Source organism: Dipodomys spectabilis, unplaced genomic scaffold, assembly GCF_019054845.1.
Source record: "Dipodomys spectabilis isolate Male_0828 unplaced genomic scaffold, ASM1905484v1 ptg000215l, whole genome shotgun sequence".
NCBI lineage: Eukaryota > Metazoa > Chordata > Mammalia > Rodentia > Heteromyidae > Dipodomys > Dipodomys spectabilis.
Genome location: NW_024870892.1, coordinates 8,467,742 through 8,494,491, shown reverse-complemented (window position 1 = coordinate 8,494,491; position 26,750 = coordinate 8,467,742). Strand labels below are relative to the sequence as shown.

The 26,750-nt window shown below is 50.3% G+C and overlaps 1 protein-coding gene across 8 annotated transcripts in view; it reads left to right on the top strand.

Moving 5' to 3' along the window:
- Rasa3 (RAS p21 protein activator 3) overlaps positions 1-26,750 on the top strand; it is a 92,046-nt gene that overhangs the window by 53,841 nt on the left and 11,455 nt on the right. For 7 of the 8 annotated variants that reach the window (XM_042697331.1, XM_042697333.1, XM_042697332.1 and 4 more), the window contains 14 exons: positions 3,203-3,297; positions 8,169-8,245; positions 12,767-12,847; positions 13,240-13,312; positions 14,707-14,783; positions 16,678-16,782; positions 18,025-18,181; positions 19,121-19,269; positions 20,282-20,396; positions 21,041-21,115; positions 22,244-22,367; positions 23,889-23,995; positions 25,213-25,290; positions 26,118-26,195. In XM_042697331.1, the coding sequence (XP_042553265.1) occupies positions 3,203-3,297; positions 8,169-8,245; positions 12,767-12,847; positions 13,240-13,312; positions 14,707-14,783; positions 16,678-16,782; positions 18,025-18,181; positions 19,121-19,269; positions 20,282-20,396; positions 21,041-21,115; positions 22,244-22,367; positions 23,889-23,995; positions 25,213-25,290; positions 26,118-26,195 (1,391 nt within the window). The remainder of the gene's footprint in view (positions 1-3,202; positions 3,298-8,168; positions 8,246-12,766; positions 12,848-13,239; positions 13,313-14,706; positions 14,784-16,677; positions 16,783-18,024; positions 18,182-19,120; positions 19,270-20,281; positions 20,397-21,040; positions 21,116-22,243; positions 22,368-23,888; positions 23,996-25,212; positions 25,291-26,117; positions 26,196-26,750) is intronic. The other variant, XM_042697338.1, reaches the window with a different exon arrangement.

Here is a 26,750-nt window from a genome sequence, read left to right as displayed (position 1 = left end):
TTGTATTTCAAGTCCCACCCAGGAAAAAAGTTAGAGAGATCCCATCTCAACCAATAAGGTTGTCATGCTGGCACAAGCTGAGCATTTCAGCTCTATGGAAGACTGCAGGACGGCAGTCCAGGCCAGCTGGGCAAAAGTGTGAGACCTTCCACATGAATCTAACAAGTCAAGCAAATATCCTCTGAAGCTGACAAGAGAGAACACAAACCAAAAAATGCCAGAGCTTTGGCTGGTCCTGCCATCTGTGGAGCTTCAGTTAGATGTTTAATTAGCTGCATTTGGTATTGTAGAGTTATTTGTTCCCAAATCACTGCATTGCCTCTGCTGCCCAGATCATCAGTGCTGGTGTCATGCTGTGGCCCATTTTTGGTTCTATAACCAAACACCTGTGATAGGAACATATAAGTGAAGAGGTGGAGAGTCCAAGCTGCAAGGTGCTGGCTTTGCTGAAGCCCTGGCTGCCTTACAGCCTGGCAGGGAGCTGAGTGAGTTATGTGTAGATGGGGCACATGAGCCCAGTCACATGGGCACTTCGCCATACAGCCATCCCACGTTGGGGGGGGGGCTCTGCTCCCTTCAGAGGCACCCTCCAAGAGACCTCGAGGCAGACAAGCTGGAGCTGGGCAACAGCTGGGAACCAGGCCAGGAGGAAAGGCTCATGCTCAGCTGTGTTTTACACTTCTGAATGTTTTGAATTTTGCTCAGTGTTTCTGTATGGCCTGTCTAAAAGTTAAATGAAGAACTTCTGAAACTAAAGATGGCCGAGGTGTGTAAGGTGCTAGATTCACATGAATACTCACTGTATGTCTGCTCTGTGCCACTAAAACACAAACAACAGCATTGCAAATAGCTTTTCCATTAGAAAAGGCAACCCTCCAGTTCAGCAAATGAATCCCAGCACTCAGAGGTTTCCTTATCCCTTTTCACAGAAGTATATTACCCCGCTCAGTCTTAAGAAACTTGTTTCAAGTCATCTTGTTCCTGAGAGGCTCAAAAGTTGTGTCCCACTGGGGGTAAGGTCTGTTTTGCAAAAGCCATGTGGCCGTTTGTGGGGAGGAGGGATTGCTCTGTGCCTTCTGGAATAGCTTGGATGGTGGTGAAAGGTCATGGAGCCCAATGATGGAGAAATACAAGGAATACCCAGTAGGGAAAGTAGGGTGGGAGGAGAGGAGAGGAGAGGAGCCATGGGGGAGTTTGGCCCTTGTATGATTCCGTTTGGAAGAAACGAGGTACGGTGGGTGAGTGGGCTTGTATGGGTGTGATGGTGTCTTTCTCCTACCTGCATCTTGCTTTTGCATCACACTCAGCTCTCCCACAAGTTGTGACAGCTCTCAGGATTCATTAATAGCTGTGATTGTCAGAGTTCCATGCCCCAGAATCTGCATGTGACAGACAGCAGCTGAGCCACAGGCTTACCATGGCCGATTGTGATGCCCCTTGTGTTGAACCAAGTAGAATAGGCATGTGAAATGGCTAACCTTGCCTAAGCCATGAATCTTAGAATCTCTGAGACAAGAGGTTGTTCTAGAGTTTTTCCCAGTGAAGACATATGGGGCCCAGCTGCCTCTCTACACTATACCAGAATAAACCAGAATGGGAATGAGGTGGTGAACAGTGGCACAAATGTCAGTACACAAAGCCTGAAGGCAGGTGCTTCATCTGGGCCACCCTCAGGTATTTGGGAGCTTATTACTTGCCCTTTGTTTCACCCTCCAGACCTCCCCCATGCCACATAGGCATGAGGTCCCTCCTAATAGGGAAACCGCTAACAGGGAAACCTCTGGCATGAGGCTCCTCCTAACAGGGAAACCTCTGGGGTCTGAAGCCGGAACAGAGGGCTGTCACAAGACCAGTCAAGTCCTCAGACACAGTGGAAGCTGACTGTGGAGGGACAGACAGCGAGCCTCTCTGCAGCTCACACCTGTCAGCCTTTGGGGCAGAGGGGTCTGTGCCCCGTGCTGCCCTCCAGGAACCAGAGGGTCATCACTGTAAGATAATGTGTGGAAAGAGGCAGCGGAGACCTCTCCACACTCAGCCACCATTTCTTCACTGGGGTGTTTGTATAATAACCTCTGCCCATCCAGGACCACTGCAGGATGATAGGAGATGGCAGGTAGAATGTTCTAGAAACTACAGAACAGGCTGGAGAGACAGGCCACCCTGGGGCTGCTGGGATTGGGCAGATGGGCCTGTGAAGGCTTGAGACTTCTGAAGCATTAATAAAAACCTTCTTTTGAAAAGAGAACTCTTGGCATGCTGGAGTTACAGGGTGGCTGCTGGTGTAAGAGCCAGGGCCACACTCAGAGGGATGCAGGCTGGAAGGACGCAGGGTTTCTTGCTGTGGATGTGATCCTGCAGAAGGCGGAAGTCGTTGGGTGCAGATAGAAAGTGCCAGAACTGCAAACATATTTTCTTCATTCTGTTTTGAGGTATAAGAAATCCTGTGATATGTGTTCATTTTCAGGTGTGCCCGCCCACATCCTGGGTGTGCAGCTGGTCTATTCGAGGCCACAGCACATGTTCCCCTCAGTGGACATCAGCCCTTGCTGCTGTCTTTCCTTGCACAGTGGGCACACTGGCCTACTATCCCAAGAACCCTTGGGCCAAGCACTTGGTGAGGCATGGATCCAAACACAACCATGGTGAGAAGGCAGTTCACTCCAGCTGACCTTCACTGCCTGTCTCTGAATAAACTGGATGCCCACATGAGCCTTTAAAACCACTGCACCCGCACAGACACATGTATCATGTGAACTGAAGCTGAACATGTGCTCCTTACTAAATCTCCTAGCTAAATTCACATGTCACCAAAACCCCTGAATCTACAAAGTGAGTTCTGACACCATCTGTTATAGTTTGTGGAGAGGAGAGAGCAGCAAAGAGGAGTTGACTGCTGTGCCACTCAGATCCTGAGCCTCTGGCCTCAGAAGACAAGGCTGACCCCTTCCGTTTGACCTCCACAGCAGCCTCAGATAACCTGTGAGGCAGGAAAGGGCATGTTTGTGAACGTGGGGTCTTGTGTGCATCCACCATGCTAGGCAGCCCCTCCTGTGCAGGCAGGCTGGTCCTGACCTCAATCAGCCCTGGAGTGTGGAGCATGACATCTTTACCTCGTTGAGTGGTGTCTGCTGGGTCTGTGAACCTGTCTGTGAACCTGGGTCTTGTCTCCATGATGCGTGTACCTGCTTTGCCTTTGTCTCAGGGAAGGTGGCCATCCAGAAGGAGGACCTGCAGAAGTACCACAACAGGGACACGTGGTTCCAGCTGCAGCACGTAGATGCGGACTCAGAGGTGCAGGTGAGGCTCGGGCACCAGGCAGGTCTGGTCCTGGACAAGGCACAATCACGGTGTCCTGGGGCCTCAGAAGGGAAGGAGGCCTAGCAAACGTGCTTACTTACTCTTGCCCAAATTACAATTATAGTCCATTCTTTTGGTTATTGCTATACTTTTTCAAGCATATGGAAGCAGCTTTAAAAATGCAAAAGATAGGGAAGGGCCTTGAGGTAATGACTGTTAGATGTGTGAGCCCAGCAGTGAGCTGGGCAGTAGAGAGGTGAGCACAGCAGTGAGTTCTGGAGTAGAGAGGTGAGTGAGCACAGCAGTGAGGTCTAGAGTAGAGAGGTGAGCGCAGCAGTGACGTCTGGAGTAGAGAGGTGAGCACAGCAGTGATGTCTAGAGTAGAGAGGTAAGCACAGCTGTGAGCTGGGCCGTAGAGAGGTGAGCGAGGACAGTGGTGAGCTGGACAGCAGTGAGGCTCTCCTCCCATGCCTGATTGCTCCTCTGTTATGTGAGCCTCCAGCAGGCTGGGAGAGGTATGCATAGGAAGGAGCAAGGTGTACCTGATGGGGTGGGGGGAATAGCTCTGTGTGTTAATCCCATCTGGGGCATGCTCCTCACAATAGGCACCCCAGGAGCACAGGACCTGAGATCAGAAAAGCTCTTCCACAGCTGGGCCCCTGATGGAGCTCCATGCCTTATATCCAGGCACTTTTAGGCATTAGGCTGTTAGGCCTGCCTACCTCATTCCCTTAAGCCCCTCCTCATCAGGGTGGACACAGGTCGGGGCTTCAGAATTTCCCCCTGCTGGGGTATGCCTGGCTCTGGAGACCTGTGGAGCCTGAGCCAGGATGGGGCCTCCCTGGGCCTAGAGGGAGGCATCTAACTGCACTCCCTACCGATTACCTCAGCCTCCTGGAGCCCCTGGTGCTGCGAGAATTAAGGAGATGCTGTAACCACTGGCAGAAGAAGTACAAGCAACCAGCTAGGAGAGCAGAGTGTGCGCCAGAGGTCACCTTAGCACAGCAGCACGACACACCCTCCCTCCCCTGGCTCCTCTGAGAAGAGGCAGCGGTGGGTGTGCGGCATTGATTGCAGACCTATAATCTGTTCCTCCCAGCTCCCTGAGAGAGACCACCTAGATCTCTTCTGGTTTTATTCTATGGGTTTGTTTGATTTTATTGGGATTTTATTCATTTCATTGCCTGGCCTTTGCATTTTCATTTATATTTTTACTTGATTTTTATTTCTTGGGAAATAGTGATCAGAAAGTTTGTATGTTCTCTTTGTACCTGGCAGACTCCAATCTCACCAGCTTACATGCACACAGGCTCGTGTTTTTTGTGTGTACATTTCCTAAGAATGTCATCTTAACCACTGGCAAGTACAGTCCAGAGGCCCTCCACGCCTCCACCCTGCTGTGAGGCAGCTCTAGAGCTCTTTCATCTTCTCCAACTGGAGCTCCATCCCCATTACATGCTGCTGTCTCAGAGTGCTACTCTCAGAACCTCAGGAGCACACCCTGAGACCTATGTCTTCCCATGTCTGATGGAAGCGGAAAAAGTACCAGAGGGTACTCATTTCACTGAGCGCGGTGTTTGGCATGTGTCAGGCTTCTCCACCTTCATAAAGCTGAGTAACAGTCACTGCCGTTTGGCTGTTGGATATTCTTTACAACTTGATCCCATGTTTAAATTTGTGTAACTGCCACCACCATTATCAAGATTCAAAACTTCTGTCACCACAAAGCTATAAGTAAGAATGCACATGTGAATCTCACAGCTGGAGGGGAATTTCCTAACTAATGCCGGAAAGCAGCTAGTGTAGGGGTGAGTCCCTCCCTGGAGCAGTGTGACTTTCATATCTGTGAGTGTAGATTCTGACCCCAGATTCTGTCCGGCACAATGTAGATTGTGAAAGAATGAAGTTGCTGTTAAGAGGCTGAGGAAGTTTACGATGCCTGTGGCCCCAGTGGGCACTGTACTTAACCTCCGTTCTGGTGTGTATAGCTCTGGAAATTTCTCATCTACAAAGTGGCTGAGACAGGGAGGCAGTGTCCCCCTCCAGTCTGACCCTCTTCTTTCAACCACCATCTTTGCTCCATAGCTGCTGTACATTTTGAAATGTCATATTTACAGTTTTTAGAAGGGCAGAGGGCAGCATGTGGCTTCCGAGATCTACCTGTTCTGTAATTGGCTCTGAAATTGACATATATCAGGAAAGAGCATTGCAATCAGGGCCCACTTGAGAAAATTTGTATTATAGAAGTGGAGAAAAAACAGTTTAGAAGCATTTAGCTTTCTTCTGTAACTGATGTGTTTTTTGTTTTATTTTATTTTGCTTTTATGCCTGTCTGGGGTCTTGAACTCAGGGCCTAGGTGCTGTCCCTGGGCTTTTTTTTCTCAAGGGCCTCTTCCACTTGAGCCTCACCTCCACTTCCAGAGTTTTTTGGTAGTTAATTGGAGATAAGAGTCTTATGGACTTTCTTGCCCAGGCTGGCTTTGAACCATCATCCTCAAATCTTAGCCTTCTGAGTAGCTATAATTGTAAGTGTAAGCCACTGTTGACCCCTGGGACTGATGATTTTTTTTTTTTTGTCAGTCCTGGGGCTTGAACTCTGGGCCTGGGCACTGTCCCTGAGCTCTTCAGCTCAAGGCAAGTGCTCTACCAATTGAGCCACAGCACCACTTCCAGTTTTCTGGAGGTTAATTGGAGATAAGAGTCTTACAGATTTTCCTGCCCCTGCTGGCTTTGAACTGTGATCCTCAGATCTCAGCCTCCTGCGTAGCTAGGATTACAGGCGTGAGCCACCGGTGCCCAGCTTAGAATGGATGATTTTAAAGGGCTCTGGTGAGCCCGTTTATTATGTACAGTCAGTTGCCTCTGCACTTTACTTGGCACAATGATTGGATACAAGGAGGGCCCACCCAGGAGGTAGGGGCTGGGGTTGCCCAGTCTCTGAAGTCTTCAGGGTCTTATGGCTCTGAATGTGGAGGGGATCTGGATCCTGGCTTCTCTCCCCTCCAGGAAGCTGTTTGTAAGCTGGTTGTGAAATGCATGCTGTATTCAGGGCAGAGGACAGACCCATTTGTGACACAGCTCCCAGGGTGTGTGTGTGGGGTGTGTGTGTGTGTGTGTGTGTGTATTCTGTGACCAAGGGCCTGGCATTCATATTTCGGAAGGTTTACAGTGTCTCAGAAGCCGAATTATAGGTGGGTTTCTTCCCTCCTTGCCTGCCTGTCTACCTGCCATTCTTGTCTTCAGTTTTCCTCTACTTGTCTTCTTTTTCCTCTACTTTGTCTCCTCTGCTACTGGATCCAGACTCCTCTCTGGCCTACCCTGACCATGTGGCTTCTCAGATGTGTTGATACTTCAGTCGGGGCCGGTCAGGGATGCTGCTTATTCTCACCTGCACTCTTGGAGGCATGTTCTCGGTTCTGCAGGTAGTATTGGTGGAACGACCTTCTGAGAAATAGATAGGGACCACCTGGGGTTTTTGTTTTAATTAATAAGCTATACTTTTTGAGGGTTTTACATTTTTAGGGAAATTGAGCAGAGCCAAGTTTGCAACTCCTGGGATCCTATCCAGTTGCCTCAAATTTGCCCTCAGTGTTGTGTGGGACCTGGCTGTTGACTCACCAGGCCCAGCCTCAGGGCCAGGGCTGTAGAAAGCTGAGTCTTTTCTGTTTTGCTCTTGATCGGCCTGGCTAAGGGGCCAATCGTTTTCATGATCTTATCAGACAATCTGATTTGGGTTTTGATTTTTCTCTGATTTCCTGTTTGCGGTTTCACTGACTTCTGGTCTCAATTTACTCGTTCTTTTCCTCTGCTTTCTAGGGCTTTAATTTGCATGGGGCAGAGAAGGAGATGCTGAAAGGCACAGTGGCCTTAGGGTAACACTGAAAGAGGAGGGGCATTTAGATCAGAACTGGACAGGCCTTGCTCTAGTACCACATACCAGGTTCAGCACCAAACCTGAAGTGGCATCTACTTTCTGAAGAGGCTGAGGGCTTCAGTTTTCTCTCTCCTAAGGTCAGGTTGATGTAGCCCAGGTCTGCCGCCCTTCAGTCTTAACATATTTCTGAAGGCAGCCTCCTTCCCTGAAGTGCCAGCATTGCTGCAGTGTCATTATGGGTTTGGAGTCTCTAGATGGTGGGCCATTTGCCCAGCCTTTCTTTGTAGTCATTGCTCGACCTGGTCGTAATTTACTATAAACAGGCCTGTGTCTCTTCCCTGGTGGTTCCCTCAGGTCCTTGATTCTCCTAGCAGGCTGTGTTTGAAGGCCTGCAGTGGGAGGGTCTAGGGTTTTTAGTTGGAAGGGAACTCAAGAGATTTTTCCAGTTCAGTCTCCCCTTTCTAGTAACAGATATCTTACTATGTTCGTGTACCCAGTCCCTCATGGACTCTAAGGCCCCTCTGTGTCCTACCTATAGGCTGAGCCCTTCATTGTCTGCTGCCCTTCTGAACTCAGTTGCTATCTGAACTCAGCAGGACTTTGGAGGCTGTGTTCATCTGTTGCTCATCTAGATGCATCTATGGTAGTCAACTTCCTGGCTGAGGAACAGAACCCAGGCCTCTGACCTCCCAAGCAGGACATGAATTCAGGTTATAGGAAACCTTGCAGAAGACTTTTCCCTGCTGAGGCTATAGGTGAACACACCTGGCCATGGTGTTGTGAGTAGACACTAGTGTATCCAGTATCATTCACTAACACGTTGGTACCTATCTCTGAAGCGGGCCAGGCCGGTGGGGCATGGCAGGTCTCCTGAAGGAGGCCTTCGTGGTGCTTGAGGCCAGTTTGGAGCCTAGTGCTCTGGACATGCTGAACACCTTTAAGACCAGGTAAGTCTTCCAAGTTCCGTATCTCATGAGACTGTCATTGTGCCTTGCAGGGCAAGGTCCATCTGGAGCTGAGGCTGAGTGAGGTCATCACTGACACAGGCATTGTCTGCCATAAGCTTGCAGCACGGTAAGTCCTACCCCGGGTGGCGTGTGACTCTCACAGATGCCCAGTTAGTCATGCCACACTTCCGCAGAGGTCGGTACTACTTCAGGTGTTAGAGAAGAGGGACCCGGAGGCTGGAACTTAGGCCTTCCACGCAGGTGGAAATGCCTGGTCATGTGCTACACCTGGCTAAAGTTAGTTCCGCGAGTTCACTTCAGGTCTCTGGCTCCCTTGTGTGCAGGCCCCTGTAATAATCTGGTGGGAGCTGTGGGCCCCAGGATAGTGCTGATGCCTCTACTCTATTTTGCACATGATGTGGGTTGGCCCTGACCTCTGGGCTGTGACCCCAAATGTGCCGGGCAGGTTGTTTGTACCATTCGGAGCTTCTGCCTTGTCATCTTTCAGTTCTCAATGGCTCTGTCCCTCCACATGGTCCATGTGTGTGTGTATGTGCACACATGTACATGCTGATATGACAGGATGCCATCTTTAGGAGGTGATCAGCAATGACCGCATGTTCCAGAGGTCAGGCATCTCATGTATTCATTAATAAATACCTGCTGAGCACCCCAACCATGGCACTTCACATTGGTAACTCTCAGGATTCCTCCAGGAGCACACGGTCAGTGTGAGTGCTAGTCCCTGGACTTGGCTGGGGTCCTTATAGAACAAGAGCCTGGCTGATGCAGATATGAGCTAAGCTGAGAGCTCTAGCCTGTGGCCTTTGCAGCAGGCACACTGTGTAAGTGTGAGCAACTGGGGCATTATCTCAGGAGTGAGTTAACTTTTTTTTTTTTTTTTGGTTGGTCCTAAGACTTGAACTCAGGGCATAGGTGCTGTTCCTGTTCCTGTTCCAGCTTTTCTTCTTGAGGCTAGTGCTCTACCACTTTGAGCCACAGCTCTACTTCTGGTTTTCTGGTGATTAATTGGAGATAAGGGTCTCCTAGATTTTACTGCCCAGGCTGGCTTTGAACCACAATCCTGCCTCTTGAGTAGCTAAGATTATAGGCATGAGCCACCAGTGCCCAGCTGCAGGCAACTTTTATAACATTAAAACATATAGTGAAGAGAGGGCAGAGTCTATGCTGTAAGATGAGGTTACTCAAGGGGAAGGGACTAAGGGATAGACTCAGGAGGATCATTGTTGCTTTCCTGGCTGAGCAAACCCAGCCCCTTAATGGACCTTACCACATGCTAACCCTGCTGGAGCTAATGTTCATACTGGGCCTGCACATAGATGTATCACTCTGGATGTTAGTTGAGGAAATTATCAGGAAAGTCTGCAGGGTGGTGGCTTCCAGACACAGAGAAGCCAGTGGCTTGGGTTTGAATGAGGTAGCCATTTGCAGGTGACAATCACTTTTTGGCTCAATGCACATATCTGTCTTTGGCCACTTGCCTGAATAAAGGTATAAGAAGAGGACATAGAAAGGGTCATTTCTCAATTATGTTTCTGTCTTTATATTAAAAAAAGGTAGGTTATCTATCCTAGGATGACCTTGTTTATTTACTTACTTTTAATTTTGTTGTCAAGATGATATTCAGAGGGGTTACAATTACATATGTAAGGTGTGAGTACATTTCTTGTCAAACTTGTTACCCCCTCCATCATTTTCCCTCCCCCCAATCCCCTGTTTATTTAACCTGTTTCCTTCAACATGAAGAATGTCCAGCTCTTGACTATTCTTGGTGGTGACAGTGAACACCTGAGACTACACAGCTTTCTTCTTTGCCTGACTGAGAACTGTCTCCTGTGCTGTCTCTCTATGTACAAGTATAAACCCCAGTAAAGCCCCATCCAGGTTATATTTGCCTATTTCTGATATCTATTTCCAACTTAACAAAAGAACCTTAGGCTAATGATAACAGGGATTTTATTTATAAACACTGCTACAAGCCTAGGGGTCCATTATCAAGTGATTCTGTGTGTGAGAAACAGATAGCAGTGTACATGCCACCCGCCTGGACCAGGACTTGGAGAACGAGCTTCTATTATCACCTTTGGCTTGGTCTTTCTCCTGACATCCTGATCCACTTTGTTGTGGACCAAGCTCTGCTGTCTTTTCAGTGCAAGCTTGACCTGTAGGCTAGAGAGTCTTGGGGGCAATCCTGAGTCATAGAGCTAACCCCTGACCATCACCAGGCTCTCCTCCCAGGCCCAGAGAAAGCAGTCTTAGGGTTTGAGCTAGAGAACAGAGTGCTTCTGAGAGCACTGGAGTTGAGTACAAGTGAAGAGGAGACAAAATAAGAAGTCCCTTTTCAGACTTGCAACCAAATAATGCTTGTTTCCTGCTATTAGCAGTTCTGAAGAGAATGAGTGCTGAGGCTTTGTGACTGCCCTTCTGAACCCTCTGGAGACTCTCACAGGACAAGGGGAGGGGCAGTGATGGGAGAGGTATCAGGTGGTATCATTGTTTCACACAGCATGTGCTCACTGGCCCTGAGCTCCAGATCCCGGTTCAGGAGGCTCCAGCACGTTGTCCTGGTGGCAGGCAGGGAAAGACCAGCACAGACTCGTGGAAGAGGAAAGGAAGGAAATTTACTCAGGACTCCCTAACCACACAGCAGCCGCAGCTCTTGACCTGGCCAGGAAACAAAACCTTGTCTTGGGGTGTAGGCTGAATATCAAAACTTTTAAATACAAAATGTTATATTTGTACTTCAGAGTCCAGATTCAGTGACTTGATGTGTTCCAGAGTTCCTGGGCATCAGCTGCTGCTTGAGAAGAAACGTAGTATAGACCTTTTACTCCCTTGTTTGTGCATTTGTCAGCCTTTCTGCTCATGGAACTTATCTCATGTAGTGTTTTAAGTAACTATCCCTGTTTTCAAGTGATTAAACTTGGCTCTCTGTGATCTCAAGTGACCCCAGTGCTCATCTTCGAGGGCTGCACAGCTACAAGGCAGAGGCTATTGCCTGGCATCATGCAACCAAAGTGCAGGAGGCCAGCACAATGCTATTCAGTTGCACTCTGCCAGAGGTTCTCTGTTTGCTCTGAGATGTCTCATGTCTGTGCAGCCATTGCAGAAGAATCTACTGGACTAGAGAAGAGATCAGTGCCTGGGGCTCTTTGTAGCAACCACACACACCTGGATGCTAGCATTGCACAGGTCACATGAGAGCTGAGTGGTGCTGTCCATGCCGAGGGGTGTGAGGCCACTCCCTCCCAGGACATCAAATTCACACATGCCTACTGCCCAAGACTTGCCCCCAGCTGAGTCTCAGATTGACCTACTGGGAGGGACTCACCCTGGACCTCCTCTCCTTCAGAGGTCTCAGCCACCTTGAGAGGTTGGCCACCATGTTCCTGTTGAGTTTGTTTCCTTCCTTGTGCTTATTACACACAGTTCTGTGTGGCAACGTGGATAACCTTGTGATGTTTACAACTGTCTCACATTTAGCATGGTAGCCAAGCAGACATGAACTTTACAGAGCTGGCTTTGACCAGCTCTGCTATGTTTTCTTCCCAGTGTAGCCTAGAGGTGAAAGAGCTGGACAGATACGTCTCCAATGAGTATGTTAGGGGACAAGTGAAATTGTCTAGTAAATAAACTAATGTAGGGATAGAAGGTTATCAAGGATACTTAGGCAGTGTGGAAGATAAGCAGACTTGCTCCAGAGATCAGAGGAAACAGTTGAATAGTACAAGATGAAGCTGATAGGAATGATGGTAAGCTCAGAACACCAGTTTCAGGGTTGAAGTTCCTGCTTCCAAGTGATGGAGTCACCGCACTAGACCCTTACTAGCAAGAGCATTCCATGTGCACACACCATTTCAGATGTAGGCTCCCTGGGCAGGGCTCTGGCCCCTCTGGGAAGTGACGTCGCTCCTCTTAGGTCTTCTTCTTCCTGCCAGGAAGAGGTTTAGCAGGCTGGCCAGGGTTCAGGGGGTCTGCAGCATTGGGGTAAGTTCTAGAGGAGAAAGCTCAAGTGGATGTGGAACACCAAAGGGCCCCTTGGATCCCCCTATACAGCGAGAGCCTTGTTATCAGCCAGGGCATGCAGGGCACAGGGCACAGCTTTGTAATAGGGCTAGACTATCCCTGTATGAGAAAATCCTTTAAAACAAGAATTGATATGCTTAGCTGAAACCTTTCCTGTGGTCCAGCCGACAGGCTTCTCCTGTCATCTTTATTGTTTACTAGAGAGCAACAAATGGCAGTGGGAGACAAAGTTCACAGTATCCAGTATTTGCCCATACCTCATGCCAACAAGTGGGAAGTGTGACCTAAAACCAGCAGTCAGCTGGGACATGATCTGAACTGGAAAGCATGGCGGGTAGCAGGAGGGACTGTTCCAGAATGTAGGGCAGCTATGAGCCTCAACATGGGTTCTGACTGCAGCAGTTAGGGAATCAGCAGGAGATGTGTATATGAGGGGCTGTAGATAGTGAGGCATCACTGCAGTCAGCCAGGGTGTTGTGGGGAGTCGTGCCTGTGGTGGCCCATCCCTCTCCAGCGCTTCTAGTTGTTCATCTCCTCAGGCTTGTGCTGGGTTACCTTAGCCCATGTGTTCTGCACCTCACGATGCTCCTTTATCCCTCAGCATCTTCGAGTGCCAAGGACTGCCCATTGTGAATGGGCAGTGTGACCCCTATGCCACAGTGACCCTGGCCGGACCCTTCAGGCAAGTTACCCTCCCGTCCTGTCCTGTGGGGTTTCGCATCTGTTCTGAGGCACAGGATTCTCCAGGCCAAGCTCAGAGCCCTGTGAGCCGAGAGGCCCGCAGCCCTTTGGGGTGTGGACAATGTGGGCTGGGCTGGGATGCGCTTTGTAGCTCCTGTTTGTTTCCTTTATTGCTCTAAAATTGCTTTGTGAAACAAAGCATTTTGGTCTTCACTGGGTTGTCTGGACCTCCATAACATTTCCTCATTTGCATACCGTCTGGAGGAGGAGACAAGCAGGAATACTTACAAGATAAATAAGGCAATAAACCACTGTGCTGAGATAGCTCCATTTTCCAACAGCTCTGGAGCTGATGGTTGTTTTTAACCCTAACCTTTCCTCTCTTGACTAAAGGTCGGAAGCCAAGAAGACAAAAGTGAAGAAGAAGACCAACAACCCCCAGTTTGATGAGGTGTTTTATTTTGAGGTTGGTGCTGTTGGGTGGTGATGCTGGAACACAGCACCAAGGCTTGGGCAGAGTCTCCATCTGAACCAACTCATGCTCCCCCTCCAACCCCCGTTGTGGGGGTCTATGGGAAGCCAGTTCCCCAGGGTTTTCCTCCTTGGAGAGAAAGGATACTTCTCCAACTGCATGGGGAGATGGGGAGCCAGGATCATCCAAACCACTAGACAGGGGCTCTGTGCTAGAGGTTTTCGGATTGTTTTTCTGGCTATTCACCCCAGCGTCCCTGAGCAGGGAGAGGCTCCTTTCACTGGAAATGAAGGTTTGAGCACAGGGGGAAATGATTCAGAAGTCCCCTGGCTGCCTGGTATAACGTGGAGCTGGCATTAGTCAGGTGGGTGAGGCTGGAGACAGTGGGGTAGACTGTGGTTACACAGCCATGAGCTTGTGATACAGGCAGCCAGGTTCCTTCTGGGCCTTAGCTCTTCCTAATGACCATGTGCACTGGGAGGGAATGTGAGCAAGACCTCAGCTCCCCTCTTCAGAACATGCCCTTTACAGGGAGAGAAAGCCAGAAGCACCAGTGGCTTAAGGCCTCATCTCATGCTGACATGTTGAGGAGGGAAGGATGCAGGACAGTTGTGTGTCCGCTGTAAAGGCCCTGTGGTTAGCCTGTGGGTGACCACAGGCACTATGGAAGGGAGAGATCATGGGTCAGGTCAAGGGAGAGGCAGCTGATAGGTCTGGAGGCAGGTCTTCAGAGAAGGCTCACCAATACTACAGGAAGGAGCTGTGCCCTGGGCAGCTGTGAAAGTCCTTAATAGCCAAGCAGAGATGAAGGTTTCATAGATGAGAAACAGGCAGGAAGCATCTGGGCTTCACTCTAACCTCAAGTATCTCCAAAACAGGAAAGTCCCCATGGTCAGAAAATGTGAGAATGCTTGAGTAGGAAAGGTAAATCAAACCAGCAACATCTTCCTGCGTGGGCTACGGAGTGCTTCAGGCCAGAGGATCCCTGTTTTTAACTTTTATTTGTATTTTTATCATCTTTAAGTAGTTGCACAAAGGGGTTTAATTCAGCACATCAGTTTATCTTGACCAGCGTCAGTGCGTCTTGATCAGTGTTACCTCTTGCATTGATCTCCCTCCCATGCTGTTTGAACACAGCAAGCAATGAGACACAGGCCTCTCCTTGGCTGGGTGCCTCCATCTGTTTTTGCCTATGTTCGTTTCACAAGGGAGGCTGTGTTTCTGTATGGTACACGTCTATTCATTTGCTAAGGAAGTGGTCCCAACTCCCTTGATTAAGGCCCTAGATAATTACTAGAGCCATGATGTGGTGTACTTGTCAGACCCCCATGGGCCTGTAGCCCACCCTCTCCCTGTGGCCCTTTGACTCAGCTTTTGTCTCACTCCAGGTCACCAGACCCTGCAGCTACAGCAAGAAGTCCCATTTTGACTTTGAAGAGGAAGATGTAGACAAACTTGAAATTCGGTGAGTGAGCAGTCAGGACCCATGCTTCCCACTGGATAGTTTGAATCTGAACTCAAGCTTTTGTTATCTGTTTTTTTTTGTCTTGTTCTCAAAGTAGAGCTACAGATAGAGATGAATGTCCTTTTCTTGACTAGTACAGCACCAGAACTGGTAGCAATTAGAATAGAATGTTCTGTGTTATGAACTCCTGCACACTTAAATGTTGGGGCCAGTGTAGCATCATGGTTCACTTTGCACCATCTAAGAAGTGAGCATTAGGGGATTATAATTTGGCATCTGTGAGACTCCATCCTTATCAACCCAAATTGTCAAAGTGGTAGCCTTAGCACATTATAGCCATGGGTGGTTTGGGGTCTCCTGAAACCCTTGGTGTGTACCCTGGGTTTGCCATTATCAAAGATCCAGGATTAGTTTTGAAACCATCAAGTCATTTTACCACTAGTACTGTCCCTGGGGGCTCCTACTGAGAGCTGGCAGGTCTGTTCCTCACAGCTCCTCTGTGTAGAAGGCCTCCTATGTCCATGAAGCCAGGCTTCCAGGGGGCTGGACGTCTCAACACAGCTCCTGTCCTGTCCCGTGCTGCAGTTTCTGTGTGGGTCTTTCCTATCTTATCCTCCTAAGCCTTCCCCTGCACTCTGCCCTGCTATGTGACATCCTAGATCCCAGAAGCTGGATCTGTAGGACAATGACATGGGGTAGGCTCAGGTCTAAGCCTCCCACTCATCATGAAGAGGATGTGAAAGAGGAAAGGAATAGGACTGGAGAAAGGAGAAAGGACAGGATGGACGCATCAGCGAGCATGTTGGACGTCTATGTCTTGGCCTCTCTCCATGCCTGGTTTGTGGCCTGTCCCTAGTCTGTTGTTAGAGAATGTGCTCCTCAGTATGGAAATGATCAGGAGAAGATGCAGCAGCCCTCTCTATCCCCAGATAGGCCTCTCTTCCTAGTGGAGTGTTACACTCTGATGAGGAAGGACAGCCTCAGGAGGGCCATCGGAGGCTTCTAGACTGACTGATGCTTTGACAGTCAGAGTGGTAGAACCTGCACAGCACTTCCTACCATTGACAGACAGCATCTGTCACTGCCAGATGCAGATAATTCTATGTCCCCACATATGAGAGTACTAGACATTCCCCTTGGGAAAAGCATCAAATGCATGGCCCTATCCTGCTGGCAAGGGCTGGACTGTGTAGATGCCACCAACTAGGTGTGTCTGGCTCCTTGGAACTCAGCTGCAGTTGGCCTACCCATGGGCAATGCCCGAGGATTGCGATCACCCCAGCAGGTCAATCCCAGAGCCAGGGGAAGCAGGGCTCAGTGTCCCGGCAGGAGCATCACAGTAACCCACTGGTCCTCTTACGTGTGTCAAACATAGCGAGTGTGGCAGCCATCCCTGCCACACAGCAGCTTCATGCAAGGGAGCTGCTGGGGTTCTGAGATTTTTTTTTTTCCCCATCCACCATGCTGAGCCCACACTAAAGAGCCAGGCTTGTGTGCTACAGCAGAGCTGAGGCACCCAGAGCCCCCTGACCCCTGTCCACGTGGGGGCCGTTGACTTCTTTTGGGTAAAGGAACCCAAGCCACCATAGCCAAGAGTGGAGGCAGCCTTGTCTCCTTTGTGCATGGCATGCTAAGTAGTTTTCTCCACTGCCAGGCCATTTGTGTCCCTGTTGTTGTTCCCCAGACCCAGATGCAGAGCCCTGTCTCTTACCACCTATCCAATGACCAGACATGGCCTGACCTACCCTTTCTCGGGGCAGATCCTCACAGACACTGACTTCTGGAAGTGGAGGCCTCTGCTGCACCCCTCTTGCCCCACCCCCCCAGCCTGGAGGCTGGCACAGTCCAAGTCCTTCCTTCATCAGGCTGACTGGAGTACACTCATCTTTTTCAGAGTTGACCTCTGGAATGCCAGCAACCTGAAGTTTGGAGACGAATTTTTAGGGGAGCTAAGGATCCCGCTCAAAGTGCTGCGACAGTCTAGTTCCTATGAAGCATGGTAGGTGCACATGATGGGGACAGAGTATCCACAGGTGGTCTTGAGCCACAGGACGACACTTCTACACTGGCCGAGGCCCCACCTGGCTCCACCTGCTTCTACTTGGTTGGTAGTTTGGGCTTATTTGAGCTTGTTGATCAAGTCTCTGCTCTCGCAGCACATGAGAAACAGCAGATGAGGGAAGGTGACAGGCAAGCACATTGGGAGCAAGGGATATGACACTCAGAGCCTTAAGAGAAACACAGGAGAGTGATAAACGCCAGACTGAGATTGGACAGAGCTGGGTCTCCCCAGCCAGTGGGTGGCTATCATCAGGGTAGGCCCTGTGGATGGTCTTCACCTTAGTTCTTGAGTCCCTGGCAGGATGAATTGTCCATTCTTGCATCCTAGGCTTGCCTCGTGTGCAGCCTCTCTCTGCCTTGGGGCCCACTGGAGTGCAGGAGAAACTTGCACCTTAATTTTTCTCCATATTTTGCATCTGGCAGAGGAAATGTGATTGTACTTTGTGGTTAGTCCATACATTTTCTTCACAGCACAGGTGCATGGTGCTGAGTGTCTGGTCAATGGCCCAGTGTGCTGTTGTGTCACTCTTGTGTCACTCATTTCCCCATTTACAAGGGTGGTACCCTCTCAGGCTTTCCTCTAGATCCATCTTCCGGCAGTGCTTACAAGCCGTGATACTTGTCAGAGGCAGTCTCTGAAAATCATCAGAGAGCACCATGTCCAGGGCCTCGGAGGAGGCTCTGCCCCAGCCTTCTGGATAGGAATATCTGGTGGAGAGGGATGACCAGACTGGGCGGGAGGAGGGAAGAATTCCACTCAGAATACAGTGACCACTGGGCATCTGTACAAGCCAACCTGCCCCACACTTGTCAGAGCTGCTCAGATATTGAGCTGATGGGTGCTGTGGTCCAGAACTAATCACATCGACAGCAGAGGTTCCCTAGCCTTTTACTCATCTTTCTTCCTAGCAGGTTCCAGGTTCATTTTGCTCTTTTTTTTTTTTTAAACCTATTTCTTATCCCTCTGTCATCAACTGGCTTCCTAGTCTGTGGCTCTGTAAATGCCAAGGTGGTCACACCTTGGAGTGTCTTGTGGAATGGCCCTGCTGTCCCGGCCTCTTTCCACATGACAGTAATGAGGCAGGGTAACTGTGCACAGGTGCTCCACTGCTCTGAAGATGCCCTGAAATGCCTGTGGAGGGTGCTGTTCTCAGTTCTCCCTGTGTTCCCTCCATGCCAGGTATTTCCTCCAGCCACGGGACAACGGCAGCAAGAGCCTAAAGCCTGATGACCTGGGCTCCTTGAGGCTGAATGTAGTTTACACCGAGGACCACGTCTTCTCTTCCGACTACTACAGCCCCCTGCGGGACCTGCTGTTAAAGTCTGCAGATGTGGAGGTGTCTGTGGGAATCACACTCACCATTTACAGTGGGGGGAGGTGTCGTGGGGGTCCAGGCCCACCTGCTCTGCTCACTTAGCTTCTGAGACACCTATCAGGCCCACTTACCTGTCAGACCACACCCAGTCATCCACCCTAGTACCACTCATTCTCCTGATACCTGTCCAGGCCTTGTCTACCTGCTAGTGGCCCCTGAATGCCTTGGTGATATTCCCTGGAGCCTTTCCTGCCCAGCTTACTGCCCTTTGCTGGGCAAGGACACCTTGCCCCATGCAGTTTAGGGCCATGGGAACCTGGCCTTCTCAACCTCTCATTGTGATTGGCTGTGGCTCAGCATCATGGGACTGTCTGCCAGGTGCCTCAGAACTGCTGGATTTTGACAGGAGGAAGCAAAAGCCCCACCCTAAGGCATGGATGGACAGGGCACACATTGGAGGTCTTGGTGTAGGCATTCATAAAGTCGTATTTCCCTGTCTGGGCTGGGAAGGTGGCTTGGTGGTAGAATGTTTGCCTTTCACACATGAGGCCCTGGGTTTGATTCCTCAGCACCACATAAACAGAAAAAGCCGGAAGTGGTGCTGCGGCTCAAGTGGTAAAGCACTAGCCTTGACCTGAAGAGCTGAAGGACAGCACCCAGGCCCAGAGTTCAAGCCCCATGACCAAAAAAAAAAAAAAAGCAGAGAACTGTGCAGTGTTTAGCATAGTTGGCAGGTAACCCTGCTGTGCCCCACTTACACTGGACACCCTCCCCCCGAGTAGAGTAGTGCCCAGGGTGCTGGCCCTCACAGTGGACACCCCTGCCCCAAACCCCCCTACCCCGGGAGTGGAGCAGTGCCCAGGGTGCTGGCCCTCACAGTGGACACCCCTGCCCCAAACCCCCCTACCCCGGGAGTGGAGCAGTGCCCAGGGTGCTGACCCTCACCCCGTCCTTCCCCAGCCTGTCTCAGCCTCAGCCGCTCACATCCTGGGTGAGGTGTGCAGAGAGAAGCAGGAGGCAGCCATCCCCCTGGTGCGGCTGCTGCTGCATTATGGCAAGGTGGTGCCCTTCATCAGCGCCATTGCCAGTGCAGAGGTGAAGAGGACCCAGTGAGTATGCCTCAACCCTCCCCTGCTGGGCCCACGCCCACCTGCGGTGCCCTTCCCACTGAGTCTGTCTCTCATGACTACACCCCACCCTGCCTGCTGTCTCCCCTCCCTCTGTGCCTGTCTCCGCTGCACATCCTTCACAGCCCTGCCCCCTGTGTCTCTGTTCCTGTTCTGCCCCCCCACCCCATTCCCCACCCCCATGCTGCTCCCTTTTCCTCCTGCCGTTCCCCTACCACAATGGGAAGCTGGACCTCAGGAGCAGGGCTGTCAGGGTAGCAAGTTTCCCTCCAAAACCACATCCAAGTATAGAGTCCATGAAAACGATGGGGCTCTCTGGGGGCTCTGTAGATTCGTGCTGTCTTTGCACAGATACAGATATGGGTTCTTTCAGAAAGTACTATTTCTCCAGAGATCAAAGGAGAAATAGGGAAAGGGAACAGGCTCTGGGGCTTAGGGACTGACCCTGCCAGCTCTAGAGAACTCCAGATGTCCAGAGCCCACATCTCTACAGCACAAATGGATTGTGGGTGCTGCTTCCTCCACATTAATGCCTGATGGTCAGGAATAGTCAGGAGTGAGAGCTCCTACAGTGACCAGCACAAGGGGACACTGTTCCTTCTGCTTAAGGCTGGGGTGTGAAGAAGCCACCCTGCAGAGGGCAGAGACAGCTTGGGGGTGACCCATGGCACAGTAGTACACTGTTGGGACAGGGTTATTTTCACAGCACAGTCCTGCACCTTGGGTTCTGTTTAAGATACACTGGAGACTCGAGTCCTCATCAGATGAGTGGATGCTCAAGGAAATAGACACACTGGGAACTCGAGTCCTCATCTGATGAGTAGACACTCGGGAAATAGACACACTGGGAACTCGAGTCCTCATCTGATGAGTGGACACTCGGGAAATAGACACTGGGGACTCGAGTCTCCATCTGATGAGTGGACGCTCGGGGGAGGCTCTGCTCCCTCAGTGCCTCTAGGAGATAAATACTTTCCCTGATGGTATTTTCCAGAGACCCCAACACAATCTTCCGAGGAAACTCACTGACATCCAAGTGCATAGATGAGACAATGAAGCTGGCAGGCATGCACTACCTACATGTCACCTTGAAGTCCACCATAGAAGAGGTGAGACAGTCTGTCATCGCCGTGTGGTGGCTGGTGTTTCTGTGCAAGACAAATAAGGGAAGTGGGCAAAGGTCCCTCTATGGGGACTCCCTTTATTAGATTTGTAGAGGGAATATTCTACATGAGCGCCAAAATCTTAACTTTCTCAAATGGAAAAAATACTCAAGAAAATCCCTTACTCTGCCAAAGATGAAAGGACATTCAAGAGAACCCAGGTCTTCCCAGGGACCCTTTTCTATACTCTGTGTGTCCAAAGGGCCTAAGCTCACTGGCTGTGATACAGTGCTGCACTCCCTGGCTTTTGTCCACATTTTTGGGTTCCTCTCAGCCGTCTGGAAAGAGGTGACCAGCTGTCTCTTGCTGTGTTGCTGTGTTGTGTTGCGTGAGGCAGGGCCTTCCTTAGACTGCTGGATTCTCAGCTGGGACACACACACACACACACACACACACACACTGGATTCTCAGCTGGGACACACACACACACACACACACACACACACACACACATACACACATACAGAGTGCCCTTGGCTGGACAGTCTGCTGGCAGACACTTCTAAACAAGCCTCCTCTCTCAAGAACCCTGGGGCTCTGCTTTGTGCTGTGTGCAATGTATGCAATGCCATCTCCATCACACCTTCCAGATTTGCCAGAGCCACAGGTCCTGTGAAATCGACCCAGTCAAGTTGCGAGATGGCGAAAACCTTGAGAACAACATGGTGAGGCCCCTTCTCAAAGCTAATTTCCAGCTGGCTTCCACCAGCAGCCCCTCCGACACTGTTCTAAGATCTGGGGGGGGGGCGGGGGGAAGGGGAGGACTACTGGGCACCAAGTTGCTTTCCTGACCCTTGGCCTTGCGCACAGCCCTGAACACACTTGTCACGCTTGCCTGTATCCTCGCTCCCCTCCTAGTTCCATCAGTTCCTGCTGCCCTCCCAAAATTTGATCTGGCCAGTGTGCCCAGCAGCTTCCTTCTCAGGAAAAGCACAGGCACTCGGGCTGCTCGGAACTGGGATCACAAAGCTAGCATTTTCATCTCTTCCTGTGGTACCCTCATGCAGCTCGGACTCCATTTGGGTCATGCTTGTAAACAGGCAGATTCTAACCCTCAGAGGTGCACCCTCGTGGACTTCAGTCCACTCTGTGCTGTCCAAGGAGAGGGGCCCATGCCTCTAGACAAGGCAATGATTATTTCACTATGAGTTGTTCAATGCATTTGTTATTTTTTTTTGCCAGTCCTGAGGCTTGAACTCAGGGCCTGCACACTGACCCTGAGCTAGCACTCTACCACTTGAGCCACAGCACCACTTCTGGCTTTTTCTGTGTATGTGGTACTGAGGAATCAAACCCAGAGCCTTGTGCATGCAAAGCGAGCATCCTACCACTGAGCCACCTTCCAGGCCCTGTACAGGGCATTTTTAAAGGGAGGTTGTTTATAAATGTCACGGAGGAGCCATGCGCCAGTGGCTCACGCCTGTAATCCTAGCTACTCAGGAGGATGAGATCTGAGGATCGCGGTTCAAAGCCAGCCCCGGACAGGAAAGTCCGTGAAACTCTTTTTTATTATTTATTTATTTATTTTTTATTGTGAGACTACCATACAGAGGAGTTACAATTACATGGGCCGTGAAACTCTTATCTCCAATAAACCACCAGAAAACCGAAGTGGCCCCGTAGCTCAAGTGGTAGAGCGCTTGCCTTGAGCTGAAGAGCTGAGGGACAGTGCTTAGGCCCAGAGTTCAAGCCCCACGACCAACAAAAAAAAACAAATGTCACGGAGGGTTATCTGCTCGCTGGCACTGCTGTGGCCTTCAGGAGACTCCAGACCAACCATACACCCATTACAGGAGAGCCTTCGGCAGTATGTGGACCGCATCTTCACCGTCATCACCAAGTCAGGGGTGAGCTGCCCCACTGTCATGTGTGACATCTTCTTCTCCTTGAGGGAGGCAGCTGCCAAGCGCTTCCAAGGTGAGCCCCTTGCCAGGGCCCAAGTTGGCACGCAGCCGCCAGGCCACAGAGGGCATCCAGAGTTGCCAGCTTCGTGGGAGGAACATCAGTCCCCTGGTGTGGGCCTGTTCCCCTAAAGCTCCTTTTTCAGGGTTATGAACGCTGTGCCATGTTTGTCAAAATGAGCCATTTTAACAGACCTTTCCTTCTAAGGGAAGCTTTCCCTCACCAAGTGACTCGAACCTTAGAGGGCTAGGAAAAGAGGGCTTCCTGTGGTTCCTAGGGGTGCAAGGGTCCAACCTCATGGGATTTCCTGACTTCCAGGACCTCACTACACACAGACCTCCCAGCCCTGGATCCCCTAACCCGTAGAGACATCCCACTGAGCAGACATCCCACCCCGTACAGACATCCTGCTGAGCAGGGCACAAGTTTGATGAACTCAGGCTAGAGTCACTTCTCAGGCAGAGCAGGCTCCTTGCTCCCAGGCTTAGCAGTCTGGGTTGATGTGAACCTGCCAGCCCCAGGACTGCCCTGTCCCCAGAGCCTTGGATCAGCAAGTACAGAGGGTCAAGAATGCAGTTCCCAAAGGAAACACTGGAAGGAAACAAATGATAAAACTGTCATCTTAACCCAGCTGAGACCAGGCCACTCCATAATGAGTCCCTAGACAGACCCAGAGTTCTGTGACCCAAGCCACCAGAGAGTGTGCCCTGCGGTGACAATAAAGTGAGGGTCAGCAGCTAACAGCTCATACCTATCATTCTAGGTCCTCTGGAGACTGAGGTAGAAAAGGTGGTCTAAGTCCAGCCAGGACAAAAAGTTCTTGAGATCCTAATCTCAGCATAGAACCCAGGCATGGTAATCTGTGCCTGTCATCCCAGTTATGGAGGAAAGCTTAAAATAGGACGATTGTGGACCAAGAAAGCCTAGGTAAGAAGAGACGCTTTCTTAAAACTAACCAGAGCAAGCTGGGTGCCGATGGCTCATGCTAGTAATCATACCTACTTGGGAGGCTGAGATCGGAGGATTACAGTTGGAAGCCAGTCCAGGCAGGAAAATCTGAGAGACTCTACATTTCCAGTTAATCACCAAACAATTGGATTAAAAAAAAAAAAAAAAAAGCTCAGGGACAGTGCTCAGACACCAGTGTCTCAGTGTTGGACCAAAACAACAGCAGCAACAACAAAGAAACAGCATAAAACAGTATAGCACCCGGCTAGCAAGAAAAAGCCCAACTTTAAACTTCAGTACCTCCAAAGAATAAAATTTTTAAAAAAATTGAGGACAGAGAGATGGAGAAATACTGTCATAGAAATAGAAGAAAATATACAGAGAGAGAGACATAAGAAGACATATAGGCATGCATAGAGAAACAGAACCAGGGAAAAGCAGATGGGAGGGGAGGAAGGGAGAGGGAGGCAGGCAAAACCAGAACCCCACTTCTCTATGAGGTCCCAAGGAGCAGCAGGGTAAGGTTGGGAGCTCCCATACATTAGCACTGAAATTCCTAGTGGAAATTAATCCTCCATCTACCTGCAGATGACCTGGATGTGAGGTACACTGCTGTGAGTAGCTTCATCTTCCTGAGATTCTTTGCTCCTGCTATTTTGTCCCCAAACCTCTTCCAGCTGACACCTCACCATACGGTAAGTGACCTGGCCAGCCAGTCCTGAACATGCCAGCACGGCCCTTCTCTGTTCAGTTTGGTTCATCAGCCTTTCTGTTCTTGCAGCTAGGTTATTTTTTTTGGGGGGGGGGGGCTCCGGTCATGGGGCCTGAACTCTGGGCCTGGGTGCTGTCCCTCAGCTCTTCAGCTCAAGGCTAGCGCTATACCACTTGAGCCACAGCGCCACTTCTGGCTTTTTTTTTCTTTTTGCTTATGTGTGCTGAGGAATCAAACCCAGGGCCTCATGCATGCAAGGCAAGCGCTCTACCACTGAGCCACCTTCCCAGCCCCTCAGCTAAGTTATTGTACTAATCCATACTAAACTATACTTTGTGTGTATATGTGTCCTGGGGCTTGAACTCAGGGCCTAGATACCATGCCTATGCCTTTTTGCCCTCAATGCTAGCACTGTACTCCCTTGAGCCACAGTGTCACTTCTGGCTTTTTCCAAGCAGCTTATTGGAGATAAGAGTCTACTGGATTTTCCTGCTCAGGCTGGCTTTGAATTGTGATCCTCAGATCTCAGCCTCCTGAGTAGCTAGGATTATAGGCGTGAGCCACCAGTACCCAGCATACTATTTTTAAAGGCTATATGAATGGCTTGACCAGGGCCTAAATGGCTGATTACATGAGAAAAGCAATGTGCTCATCCTGTTTTGGTTATTTGTCTATTCATGGAACAATATTGTCTAGCACCTGCCACAGGCCAGGCCTGTGAGGCTAGAGCTCTGCTAGGCTAACAGAGTACCTTATCCCAGATAGACGTGCCAGCTAGAGCCCCCTTGGAGAGAAATCGCCCTTGGTAAGGGTGTCTGCATATGCATGCAGGATGGCACACTTGTGTTTTCCTTGGTTCTAGTTTAAATTTCCCGGCTCTCTAATAGCCTGGGTAGGGTTTCCGCTGTGGCCCTGCAAGATGCCTCTCATTTTGAGCTGTGCCTTTGTGTGTCAGCTGGAAGGCTGAGCTGGGCAGCAATTTGCTCACTTTGAGCAGAGCCTGGAGTCTCTCTGTGACGGGCCAGTCGGGTAGGATCTGGCCCCAAGGACCTTCCAGAATCCTCCTTGCTCTTAGTCCGAGTGTTCACGCTGTGGCAGCTTTGATGATGTTGTCTGTCTTGTCACCTGTGGCCCTGGAATTGGTTACGGCACCCTGTAGGACTGAATCAAGTCCAGTATTGCCCTTTTCTCATCTTCTAGGATCCACAAACATCCAGAACCCTGACACTTATCTCAAAAACAATCCAGACTCTCGGAAGCTTGTCCAAGTCCAAGTCAGTAAGTCTGTTCTCATTGTCTTTTTTAGCAACACTGATTTTTATAGACCTCTTCAGAAACTATGAAGTGTGTATTCAACACATGTCTAACGATAAACCAATCGGCTACAGACACAGGTCATTTGAGCATCTCCCAGCTGCTTCTGCTCTGGGAAGAGCACAGATCATGCTGTTCCCTGTGGTGGGGTACCGGCCAACCTGACTTTCTTTCAGTGGATGAAGAGGGTGGCCATGTCTCCTCAGGAGTGTCCTAAGCTGCCTTTGCTCCAGGAACCCCTAACCACAGACAGCCAGGGGGGCACTTGATTGTCCCAGGGTATGTCCATAGTGCCAGAAGGCAACCAGCAGTTCATCTGTGTGCAGCCTCCAGTGTCTGTGCTGGGACGCTGAGGAAGGGATCTTCATTTCCTCTTCATTATCGTCCAACTCTGTTGGAGTTGTATGTAGGCCAGGCATCCCTTGGGGCACCACCCTCCCAGCCACTCCCAGGGCTCTGTGTCAGCCCTGGCCGGGCTCATGGCCCCAGACCCTAGTCAACATCTGTAGGCTGTATGTGGTTCTGTAAACCTGGAGCTCAGATGTTGGTGACATACAGGGACATGTTGGGTCCTTTGTACCAAAGGAAATGTCCATTCTGAACCTCTAATGGCATCCTTTAGTGTGCAGTGTTCAGAGGCTCAGGCTAAGCCCTGGGATGGGCCTGCATCTTCTAGCTTATCCACAAGAACTAGGGTCTCCTCATTTGCTGTGAACTGGGTCTGTCTTCCCCCATATACACTAGCACTTTCAGGCCCAGTTGTCCATCATCAGTGACTTGTTTCGTTTTAGGCAAGTTTTAAGGAGTCATATATGGCAACATTTTACGAATTCTTCAATGAGCAGAAGTATGCTGATGCTGTAAAAAATGTAAGTATGAGACTGTCAGTGCACTTTTCCCAGGACATTATCACCTAGTTTGTATTGTTAGACAGCTTCTCTGATCCCAGATGCCTGCTTCAAACCCAGCCCTGTTTGTGCCCCTAGGATGTGGCTCCTTTTGGAGTCGGTGTCTGGATGCTTTCTCCTCCTCAGTCCTCTGTGGCCACAGCCTTAGGCCCACGTGTGCTGCTCCAGTCCTAGCAGCCCTGCTGTGTGTTGGGTACCCAGCGGTTGTCCCAAACACCCTCTCTGTGCCCTACATTAGGGTTGTGCATGGGGAGAGTGACCCCAAGCTTCATTTTTCTCTACTGATCAGAAGCAGTCCCCACTATTTCTCTCAGAAACTGGAAAAGCACTGAAAGGAAGAGAAGGAAGGGACTGGGGTTCAAGGTAGCCCTTCACGACGGGAGAATCCAAAGAAGTCTCAAGACAGTCGGTTAGAGTGGGAGAGTCCTGGGCCAAAACAGAGAGCCCAAGAAAGGAACAGCTGTGACCCTGGAGAGCTGGCGGGATCAGTCCACTCCCCTCCTGACCTTGGCTGTG